Source organism: Delphinus delphis, chromosome 13 (genome assembly GCF_949987515.2).
Source record: "Delphinus delphis chromosome 13, mDelDel1.2, whole genome shotgun sequence".
Lineage (NCBI taxonomy): Eukaryota > Metazoa > Chordata > Mammalia > Artiodactyla > Delphinidae > Delphinus > Delphinus delphis.
Window position 1 is genome coordinate 22183898 of NC_082695.1, and position 11513 is coordinate 22195410.

At 61.1% G+C, this 11513-nt stretch overlaps 1 protein-coding gene across 3 annotated transcripts; it reads left to right on the forward strand.

Annotated features, from left to right (window-relative positions):
• Positions 1 to 5954: 5954 nt before the first annotated feature.
• On the forward strand, positions 5955 to 11452 carry GAS2L1 (growth arrest specific 2 like 1). Of its 3 annotated transcripts, XM_069541315.1 has the most exons (6): positions 5955 to 6092; positions 7016 to 7688; positions 9052 to 9159; positions 9244 to 9340; positions 9422 to 9593; positions 10118 to 11452. In XM_069541315.1, the coding sequence occupies exons 2-6, from the start codon at positions 7035 to 7037 to the stop codon at positions 11130 to 11132; spliced, it is 2046 nt and encodes a 681-aa protein (XP_069397416.1). In that variant the 5' UTR covers positions 5955 to 6092; positions 7016 to 7034; the 3' UTR covers positions 11133 to 11452. The 3 variants fall into 3 exon arrangements, with proteins under 3 accessions (XP_069397416.1, XP_059884285.1, XP_059884284.1); XM_060028302.1 differs by having other exon boundaries at positions 9244 to 9593; XM_060028301.1 differs by having other exon boundaries at positions 5962 to 7688; positions 9244 to 9593.
• The last annotated feature ends 61 nt before the right edge of the window (positions 11453 to 11513 follow it).

An 11513-nucleotide genomic window follows, 5' to 3' on the forward strand; every position in this document is an offset into this window, starting at 1 on the left:
GCACTGTGTTGGGTATCCATGGCTGGGAGCCCTCTGAGGGAGCTTTGGGTCACAGGGCCCTCTGAACGCCCCTCCCAGCAGTGGCGGAGTTGGTGGGCCTCTGAGCCTCCACACACTTCAGGACGCAGGTCTGCCTTAGTGACAGTAAAGGAGGGGAACCGTTTTTATATTTCCTACTTAAGTGGTAGTGGTTATTGTGCTTCCTTGATGTTATGGGGTTAGAGTTTTAAAGTTAGGTAAACAGCCTAAAACTAAAATGGAGGCCTTGGTTAAGACTGCCTTGGTTGCCTTGTGTGGGGTCAGAGCACATTTCTGTTATCAGGGAGGAGATGTGAAGAGCCGTAGACCCATCACCTGTTGGCCTTGTGGTCAGTCTGGTCTCTTCTTGGAGCCGCATGAAGATAAGTATCCAAAGCAGGCCAGTAGGTTTCAGTCATTCAAAGATCCAAGGCTCTTATCACGTCCATCTGGGAAAAGCCATTTTCCAGGTAAGCAACTGTAACTTAGTCCATAAATGTGTCCCCAGGCAGATGCTCAAGAAACAAACTTAACACACCCACCCAGTCAAAGACAGCTAGTGTCCTAAGGCTCAAGGAGAGATTGTCACCTTCAACCAGGGGAAGGGGCAAGGGTTTGGAGTGAATTTTCCCTACCATCCCCTGCCCAGAGAGAGCAGGGCCTGGGGAAGTGGGTACACTGCTCACAGCACCCTACTGGCCCCACGGTCTGACCATTCACCCCGGGTCTTCTCTCTCCCCAGACCACCTGGACGTACTTTACATACAGCTAACTCTGGTTTCCCGTTTCCTCTTTTTCTGCATTACCAGCCCATTTCCCAAATGAATACGCATTGCGCTTGCACCTTTGGAAAACCCTCCCTTACCCCTCGTTAATCCCCCTCCAGCCACCAAGCCATTTTACTCTTTCCTTGGCATCCACCTCTTCTCCCTTTCTAGAAACCACTTCCAATCGGTCTTGCCTCTGCGGAGACAGTAGCAACCTCCATGTCACCAGATCACTGGTGGTGCCTTCCCAGCCTCTGCTGCCCTCCTTCTCTGCCTGACCTCTAAATACAGGGGCTCCCAGGCTGTGATAGGGCTCCTCTGACCCCTCACTGCTTGGCTGACTGCCCACCCTTCTCCCAAGTGCCAGCTCTTCCCGGGATCTGATGGGCTGAAAGGGCTGGATCCTGCCCCGCACCTCCCTCCACCCCATTCTCAGCAAGTGGAAGAGTTTGTTCCCTCATCCTGAACCTTGGAGTTCCTCATTGACTCCTGTTCTCTCAGACCCCAAAGTAAACCATCAGGCTCTCCAAGACGCAGCACCAAAAACACCCATGCCTCCCACGGCCCTCTCGCAGGGCTCCCAGCTTCCCTCCACCCCTCTAGCCCTTACCCCATGGAGGCTGACCGACCTCACCATTCTCAAAACCCTCCGGAGGCTCCTGCCACGCTGGCTATGACCCATGAGATCTGGCCTCCCTCAGGCCCCCATGACCCGAGCTGCCCTCTCTGCCTTCCTCCCCGCAGCCCCGCCACACAGGCCAGTGCTGTTCTTGCAAGGAGCCAAGGACGCTCCCACCTCAGTCTTGGCAGGTGTCAGTGCCAGAGTTCACACTCCTGAGGCCCGAACGCACCCACGACATCACCGGGCTGCATCGTGCCAAGTGCACATCAGCCCCTGAGGCAGTGTGAGCACCCCGTGGCTCAGGTGAGGAGATGGGACTTGCCTTCAGGCCCGAGGGGGCTCCTCAGAGCCTGCGCTCTCCCCCTCCTGACCTGCCGCCCACAGGCATCCTATTTCTAAAGGGCTGGGTGCCCGGTCTACCCCCTCCCCAGCCTGCAGCCCAAGCTAGGGGATCATGAGCAGCCCTCCCAGCAGCTGCTGCAGGGACAGCCACGGAGTGTGACAGGCGTTGCCTAACTCCTGCCCAGAGCTTGAGGACCCCGCGGGGGCAGCCTCGCGTCCCTGGCGCCTAGGCCCAGGGTGGAGGTGCTTATGTCAGGCAGGCCAGGTCCTCTCAGCCAAAAGAAACGTCTGGACTGCACTGACCTCAGATGCCCTCAGGAGGCGTGGGTTCCAAGCCCTGTCTCAAAGGGCCGCGCAGAGCTGGCTGAAGCCTGGGGATGGGGTGGGGAGTGGAAACCGGGCTCCTCACGCTGCTCCCAATTCTCAAGAGCTCCTGGTCAGTCACACTTAGGATAAAAATTTTCCGCACACCCTCGTGGTCCCACAAGGCCACACCCCGCAGACCCAGCCCAAGGTTCAGGGGTCAGTGGGAGACCGATCTCTGCCCCTACGCGTGGACAAAGGCTCACAGGGAGTGGCTCACCTCCAAGGGAGGAAATTGGAGCCAAGGACAGTGCAGTGACAGGGCCTCCCCTAGGCCCAACCACGGGCCCTGGAGCGCCCCATCCTGCCCCGCTCCTGACAGAGCTGCTGGGCGCAGAGTGAGCATGAGCACAGAGAGATGGAGGCTGGTGGGAAAGCGGGCCTTCCAGGCTTTCTGGTCCTGCTTCTCCGGGGCACAGGAGGCAGCTCAGGGGAGCTTGGGGTCACTCACCCCGCAGCCAGGGCAGGAGCAGTCGTCATGATTGGACCCACATCTGGACAAAGCATCCTGAAGCCCCCGGCGGGTCACCAACTCATCCTGGGCCATGCTCACAGGTCAGTCTAGCCCAGAGGGCATCGGATGGAACCAGCCAGGACCTGAGCTGCCCAGTGCCAGGGCTGGGGCCTGCCGGCAAGCCCATCGTCCAACCTCCGGCTGCAACCGAGGCCAGCAGGCTGCACCCTAGCACCCAGCAGCTGAGGCTGGAAATCCAGCCATATGCCCATCGCCCAAGGGCCAGCCCGAGCCTGCACTGGAGCCACAGCATTCTGTACTCAAAGGTGGCCTGTGGGGTCTGTGGGGATGGGCTCAGGACAACCATAGCCCAAACCTCTCGTCCCACCAGTGGTGTCTGTACTTCCCTTGGTCCTGCCAGGAAGAGGAGAGGACGCCTTACGATACAGGGGATCAAAGCCAAGGCCCTCCATGGCCTGGGCCGTGGGTCTGGCCACACCAGTGGGAACCACACCTGCCATGTGTCCTAGAGTCAGAATATTGGAGTCTCTGGTCTGCAGTGGGCCTCTGTGATGGCAGGCCACAGCTCAGGGGACTGGAGATAGAGAGGAACAATCCCCCCTCGGCTCCTCCTCCTCAGAGGAGCCGTGGATGTATGCCCTGGCTGCACTCGGCTGAGTAATAACATTTTCACAACTCTGTGGTGTGACTGCTGTTGTCCCATTTTACAAACAGTGCAACTGACTCAGGGAGCTTAACCATCTCACCCAATGACCAACAGAAGGGCCTAGGTTCAGTCTGACCTCTCCTGTGTCCAGGGCCCTGCAGAGACACGAGGTAGATATGAGCAGGGGTCAAATTCCTGCACAGCTGCTGACCACACACATCCCTTGCCCTCTCTGGGCCTCAGTTTCCCAAAATTGTAAAAGGAGAACACAAAAAAGCATGGAGAATTTAATTACTTAGTTTCCACACCCTGATCTTCCCCTGCCCCATCTGCAGCAATCCTGTCCTCCCCAGGTATCAGCAGCCCCAAACCTGTAACTCTGTCCTCACCTTCACACCCGATTCACCAGCATATTCTATCTGCTTTCCCCTCAAAATACAGCCAGAATCCAACTCCTCTCAACACTGGCACCACCTGGTTTCCTCCAGGGCCCCTGCCCTGTCCACCACAGTACCACAGGGAACCTGTTATGACCTAAGTCAGGTCACACCCCTCCCCTGCTCTAATTCCCTCCCTGGCTCCCAGGTCCCTCAAAAGAGGTGTGGCCCCTCAGCCCCACCTCCATCTGCCTCCACCCAGCCTCACAGACCCCCTCCCTCTTTCTTGAACACACCAGGCACCCGCCTACCTTGACCTTTGCCCTGGCTATTCCCTGAAACTGAAACACTCTCTTTCCAGATATCCACACAGCTCCCTCCCTCACCTTTACTGTTCACTGATCAAAAATTACAGGCCTGGGACTTCCCTGGTGGTCCAGTGGCTAAGACTCCGTTCTCCCAATACAGGTGGCCCGGGTTCAATCCCTGGTCAGGGAACTAGATCCCACATGCCACAACTAAAGATTCCGCATGCTGCAACAAATATCCCTCCTGCCGCAACTAAGACCCAGCGCAGACAAATAAATATTTTTAAAAAAACAAACAGGGACTTCCCTGGTAGCACAGTGGTTAAGAATCCGCCTGCCAATGCAGGGGACAGGGGTTCAATCCCTAGTCTCGGAAGGTCCCACATGCCGTGAAGCAACTAAGCCCATGAACCACAACTACTGAGTCTGTGCTCTAGAGCCTGTAAGCCACAACTACTGAAGCCCGCGCACCTAGAGCCCATGCTCTGCAATAAGAGAAGCCACCGCAATGAGAAGCCCTCGCACCACAATGAAGAGTAGCCCCCGTGCGCGGCAACTAGAGAAAGCCCTCGCACAGCAACGAAGACCCAACGCAGCCAAAAATAAATACTAAATAAATAAATTAAAAAAAAAATTGCAGGCCCATCCCACCCCCACTCCTGCTCCCCACTCCCTTCTCCCCAGTGCCTTGTCCCTGTTGCAGCCCAGGAGCCACCTCTAGACTGTGAGCCTGGGAGCTGGCTCTGTTTTGTTCCCTGCTTTTTGCTCTTGGTTTTGCAGTGCCAAAAGACACAGCACCCAGTAGGCTCCATGTCAATGTCAGCCGTTAGTTACTACTTCTAGACACGGGCCTTCCTCACTCTACAGTGGATGGAGTGGGCTGTGGAGAGGGTAGAGTGGGACCTGCACGACCTGGGTATTGGGGTAAGAGCCCACCTTTTGAAAGGTCACAAGGACTCAGTGAGATGATGTGAGCAGCCTGCCACCAGGAGGTCAGGCACATAGTAGGTAACAAATGCCCCGATCCTTGAATGAAGGTATTCCCATAATAGTCATTGTTCAAATCCCTGCGCCACCAGCTACTCTCCTGACTCAGCCCAAGTTTGGGCATGAGTGTCCCTCATAGAGGTGACTCATTGTTTCCTTCAGGTCAAGGGCACACAGCTGGCCTGGCACACAGTAGGAGCTTTATTAAAGCTCTGAGCATTGGGCGGTTGGTGGTGGTGCTTCCCCGCAGCAGCCCCGCCTGGCCAGTGAGGCTGCTGCCCAGCCAGGCCTGGTGTCCCCGCCCAACGGCAGCAGGGGCAGGATTTCCCGCTGGTCCCAGCCAGGTCTATCCTGTGCAGCTTGAAAAGAAACCAGTGGGTCTTAACTCTCCAGAGCCAGGCTGCCGCCTAGCCTCTGCCGTTTATTCCATGGCCCACCCCGATAGCCAGAGGTGGTCCAGGACTGGCCTGTCCCCACTGCAGTGTATGGGCCGCAGCGTCAGAAACGTGGGCCTCAGCCACGGATTCCCCTAACCTGAGGGAGCATTCGATAAGGAGCCAGTGGTTAAGTGGGGGTAAAACGGAGCCATCCTCCCCCTCCCCCAGGCCGGCGTTGCTGATAGGAAGTCCGACACCCAAGGCTGGACGGCCTCATTTATCTGAGCTAAGGAGGTCCACTCCAGCCGGAGGTGACTTGCATCCCCGGGCCCCTATCGCTTCCTGAGTTCGTCTTGGGAACTGCCCGTTTGTGCTCACCCGGGGAGGCCACTATCTGGGGAGGCAGAGCAACTAGAAACACCCAAACCCCTCCCCAGGAGACCAAGGAGGGTGGAAGGGACCGTGGGGACTAGCCTGACTGGGGATGGGACTTCTGGGCTGGAAGGGTCGCCTGGGGGCCGTGGTCCCGCCTCCGCTCAGGGCTGGGCCGAGTCCCTGGCCCGCTCCGCATCTGGAGACTCCAGCCCCTCCACAGGCCGGGAACAGCGCGTCCCCTTTAAGAGAGCGCGGCCCCGCCCACCCCCTCCGGCCGGATCCGAATTCCAGAGAGGCGGGGCGGAGACTGCAGGCGCTGAGGACGCGGTGGTGGGACAGGGATCCGCTGTAGCTCGGGCGGCGCCTCCCTGCGGCGGCCCGGCCCGGCTCCGGCCCCGCCGGGGCGATGCTCCCCGAGGCCGCGGGATGAGCCAGGTGAGCGCGGGGACCCCCAGCACCCACTGCCCGGCGCACACTGAAGGGGACCTGGCGGCGGCAGCCGCGGGCCTCTGTTCCCCAGGGCTGTGTGACCTTGGGCAGCCCCGCACCCTCTCTGGGCCGAAGCCCAGAGGACAGCCAGGACTGGCGAAGGCCCTTCTGAGTCCCGGCTCACAGGCACCAGCCTGGGGCGCTAGCGAGGCTCCTTGGAGGAGGCGGGCGGGCCAGCCGGCTGCCGGATCAGCAACGCGGGCAGGTCGGCCCCGGCTCCGCCACCCACTGCTCTGTGACCTTGAGCGAGCTCTGCGCCTCAGTTTCCTCATCTGTAAAATGGAGATAATATCACTGCACGCTCAGACCTGGCCAAGGTCACTGCGATTACTTTACTACTTCTGCTGTTCTGTCGTTAGAATGACACAGTCCTTACGGAAGGGAGGCTGAGGGAGGACCTAGGATCTTTCCGGAGGAAGTGGGATCGCCACCAGCCCTCAGCAGTCGACCTAACCCCTCTCTGAGGTCGGGACCGGGGTTCCTACTGTGAGTCCAGGGCCGTGGGCTACATCTCTCTAGGGCTCATCTCTTTACCTATCACAGGGGCAGTAAGGATGGGTGCCTCCCTGCCTGGGCAGGAGGACTCTGCCAAGTCTTTCAATCCCCCCTCCCCCAAAGAACCAAGCAGCAAACACTTATGGACACTAAGTCATTTATAAAAATCATCCCATTAGTTCCTATGAGGAAGGTACTATTATTGCATCCATTTTGCAGATGGGAAAATTAAGGCGAAGAGTTTCTCACAGCCAGGGCTCAAACCCAGGCATTTGGTCTGAAACGACAGGCAGGTGCAGGTGGTCAGCGGCATAGCCTGTACTGAGCACCTGCTGGGTCCTCACAGCCATCCTGACCCGTGTCCCTGCCCACAGTGACTCGGCTGGCCTGGGCATGGCAGACCCCGTGGTGGGCATCGCGGGCTCGGCAGCCAAGAGCGTGCGGCCGTTCCGCTCAAGTGAGGCCTACGTGGAGGCCATGAAGGAGGACCTGGCCGAGTGGCTCAACGCCTTGTATGGCCTGGGTCTGCCCAGCGGTGGCGATGGCTTCCTGACGGGGCTGGCCACGGGCACCACCCTGTGCCAGCATGCCAATGCCGTCACCGAGGCTGCCCGCGCAATGGCCGCCACCCGCCCAGCCCGTGGGGTGGCCTTCCAGGCACACAGCGTGGCACCCGGCTCCTTCGTGGCCCGAGACAATGTGGCCACCTTCATCGGCTGGTGCCGCGCAGAGCTGGGTGTGCCCGAAGTGCTCATGTTTGAGACCGAGGATTTGGTGCTGCGAAAGAACGAGAAAAGCGTGGTGCTGTGCCTGCTGGAGGTGGCGCGGCGCGGGGCCCGCCTCGGCCTGCTGGCCCCTCGCCTCGTGCAGTTCGAACAGGAAATTGAGCAGGAGTTGTGCGCCGCGCCCACGGCCCCCAACGCCCCCAGTGCCGGGGAGGACGCTGCCACCGCTGCTGCTGCTGCTGCTGAGATCGCCACTGCCCCGGGGGCTCCCTCCCGCGGGCCCCGCATGACACCCAGCGACCTACGCAACCTTGACGAGCTGGTGAGTCCCCGAGTGCGTATGCCCGGCGGCCTGGCTTACTCTCCCTTTACCCAGGGACCAGACAGCAGGGTGGTGCCTGCAACCTCCGGGGGCCTATCCTCGTATCTGCAGGACAGCCTGCCCCATGGAAAGAGTGCTTATGTTGAGCACCAAGTGGATACCTGGCCCCAAGGAGTTGAGCAGGCCCAGAGAGGGAGAGGTGCTGGGTGAGGTCACAGGGCCCAGCACGGCCTGGGAGAAAACTCGGGTCCCATTGCACGATCTCCCTGCTTCCTTTCTGTGGTAACCATGCACCAGATAAGTGCTAGGTGTTCCTTCATCCTGGGGGCCGTGTGATTTGAGCCCCTCCTGTATGCCCTCCCTGCGCTCAGCTGCTAGACATTTGCATTCACACCATCACTGAGCTCGAGGTTGAATGGGTGCCTGTGTTGTTTGGTCCTGGGCAAGGCGCTTGGCACACAGTAGGTGCTCAGTGAGTGCCTAGGGAAGCTCCCAGGGGCTCTGCAGGTCCCTCCTTCTCTCCAGGGCCCTGCACACATCACTTATCTGGGAACCCAAGCCTGGAGTAGCTGCTGCTACTGGGGGCTAAAGTCCTTTCAGGAGCTGCAGGATTAGTTCTACCCTGAGCATAGGAGGTGCCAGACCATGACCCCAGCTTCCTCCTCCTCTTCCCGGGACCTAGGTGTCCCTAACACCCACACAGCCGGGCCAAGAGTTTCCTTCTTATCAGGAGGTTAGAACATGATGTCCCCTTCCTGGAGGCGGGTAGCCGGATGGCTGTGGGCAGAGGTTGCCACCCCACCCCATCCTGCACCAGGGTCATCAGAGGCTCCACCTGCTCATTTTCTCAGCAGCTCCGCTGTGGGCAAGGAGGCAGGCGGGCCGCCCACACAGCCAGCCTGGCAGCTCCCAGCCTGGGGGAGCATGTGGGCAGATGTATGCTAGCTGGGCGGGTGGCCTGGTGTGCACGTTGGTGTATGCGTGTGCCCCATATGTCTGTGGCACTCCTGCCTCCACGGGGTGTGGGTCCTGCCTCCACCCCAAACCTGGCCTCTCTGTGGCCTGCCTCCACCCCAAACCTGGCCTCTCTGTGGGTCTCAATATTCATGTCTGTGAAGTGGGCGAGGGGGAGTGAGGACTCCCCCAGGGCTCAGGGACTTGAAGAATGTGCCTTGTTGGGGTCCCAGGCCCTGGCCCAACCACAGTCCCTCCATCTTTCCCTAGTCAGCTCCCTGACCCCTGGTAGCCAAAGGGGAAGGAGAGCTTCCAGAAGGACTTACTTCCTTCTGACCCTGGAGTTGCTGACATTGGGCCAGGGGAGGAGTGACCTGACCCCTGACCTCCAGCCTCTCTCTGGCTTCAGGTGAGAGAGATCTTGGGGTGCTGCACCTGCCCAGACCAGTTTCCCATGATCAAAGTCTCGGAGGGGAAGTACCGCGTGGGAGACTCCAGTCTGCTCATCTTTGTGCGGGTGAGAGCCAGGGGCTACCTGAGCAGGTGGCAGCCTGGGAGGTGGGGGGGCAGGCTGTGACCTGCCCACGCTGGGCTGCCACAGGTGCTGAGAAGCCACGTGATGGTGCGCGTGGGCGGCGGCTGGGACACGCTGGAGCACTACCTGGACAAGCACGACCCCTGCCGCTGCTCCTCCACGGGTCAGTGCCCACGGCGGGGGCGGGGGGGGGGCACCTCTGTGGCCCCACCTCTCATGCGCCACCCGTCCTCTCTCCCTGCAGCCCACCGCCCACCCCAGACGAGGGCCCGCACCTTCTCCCCACAGCGGGTGTCGCCCACCCGAAGCCCCCGAGCTGGTAGCCCAGCCTCCGGGGGTGAGCGCAGGGGCTCCCGCCCGGAGGTGACACCCATTAGCTTACGCAGCTCGAAGGAGGGGCCCGAGACCCCGCTCAGGTGAGAAGCAGGAGGACGCGGGGTGAGGGGTCCAGGGGGTGGGGGTGGGGGTGCCCGCCCTGGCCTGGATGACTGTGCTCCGTGACTCACACCCTGGGAAAAGTTCCCGGGGGTGGGGAGGTGGCGGCAGGCCCGGCTTCCCGTCTCCATGGCAACCCAACCAAACGAACAACACAGCTGGGCGGGCCTTGGGGGCTGGGTGGCGGCCAGTCCAACCCTGCTTCCCGTTGGCCTGCCCAGGAAACTGGAGGCCCGGGGAGGGGGAGCTTAGGGCCTTACTTCTTCTGCTGCCTTGGGGCGGCGGGGGTGGCCGTGGCTGCAGGAAGCTGTGGCAGAGCCTCTCACTTCTCCCTGGAAGTCCCCAGGGCAACAGACACCCTTGGCACTCCCGTCACCACACCACAGGTGCCTCTCCCACCCCCCGCCCCAACCACGCGGCTACTGGTTCCTTACTCTTCCTGCCCTTTCTGCACGCCAGTCCCCTCCGCGTTGCCCCAGCTCTCTCTCTTGCTCCCCTGCCCCAGGGCCCGGGACCAGCTGCCCCCCCACCCCCGCTCCCGCCGCTACTCCGGGGACAGCGATTCCTCAGCCTCCTCAGCCCAGAGCGGCCCCCTTGGTGCCCGCAGTGAAGACTCAGGCACTGGCCCCCGACGGGACCGGCCCAGCCGTCGGGTGACCACAGGCACTCCGGCCTCCCCGAGACGCCCCCCCGCCCCGCGCAGCCAGTCCCGAGACCGGCTGGATCGGGGGCGGCCGCGTGGGGCCCCAGGAGGCAGAGGAGGCCAGCTGTTGGGCCCCAGCCCTGCCCGGCGGGCCCGGAGCCAGAGCCGTGAAGAGCAGGCTGTGCTGCTGGTGCGTCGGGACCGAGATGGGCAGCACTCATGGATGCCACGGGGCAGGAGCAGCCCCCAGACTCCCCGTGCCCACAGCCCCGCAGTGCCCCGGCCTCCCCGGGTCCCCAGCCCCAGTCCAGAGTTGAGCACCACCCCGGCCAGTGTCTTCCGCACACCCCTGCAGCTTGACCCAAAGGAGGAGCAGCAACTATTCCAGCGCCTGGAAGAGGAGTTCCTGGCCAATGCCCGAGCGCTTAAGGCTGCTGCTGGCGGGACCCCGACGGGACCAGCCCCTGACCTGGTTCGGGCCCCAGACCCTCCAGCTCCTGACTCAGCCTACTGTTCCTCCAGCTCCTCCTCTTCGTCCCTCAGCGTCCTGGGTGGCAAGTGTGGCCAACCCGCAGACTCTGGCAGGATGGCCAATGGGCTGCCCGGGCCCCGAGGCCCAGCTCTGTCTAGCTCTTCCGATGAAGGCAACCCCTGCCCCGGTGTAGGGGGCCCACCAGATGCACCTGGGAGCCCCATGGCCGGCCCAGAGCCCCTGAGGACCTGGGCACGAGGCCGGATGGACACACAGCCAGACCGAAAACCCTCACGCATCCCCACCCCGAGGGGCCCCCGCCGCCCATCTGGACCCACGGAGTCCAGGGCCTGGCATGCCCTGCAGTCAGTCAGCCCAAGGGCTGAGCCAGATTCCTGGATGTGATGGACCAGCCCAGCTGCCCCCAGTCCCCCATTCCTTCTCCTTTTCCTTTGTGGCCTTAACCCCTCTGCATCAGGGAGTCCCCCCTGCCTCTTGGGGACCAGACCTCATGGGACCAGACCCCTTGGGACCACATGGCACAATGGGACCTCTGTTGTACATTCCGGTTGGGGGATGAGCATTGCTATTTAATTACTAATATTATTGAATGCCTTAGAGGGGGCTGGGCCAGCCCAATAAGGACCCTTCCTGCGGTCCTGTGGCCCTGCAGAGCCTGACAGTAAAGTTTTGTTCCAGCTACTTGTGTCTGCTTCTTGGGGACTCAGCCTTGGGGCCATCACACCCATTTGGGGACCCTCATTACAGGTTGGGATTCTGGAGTTA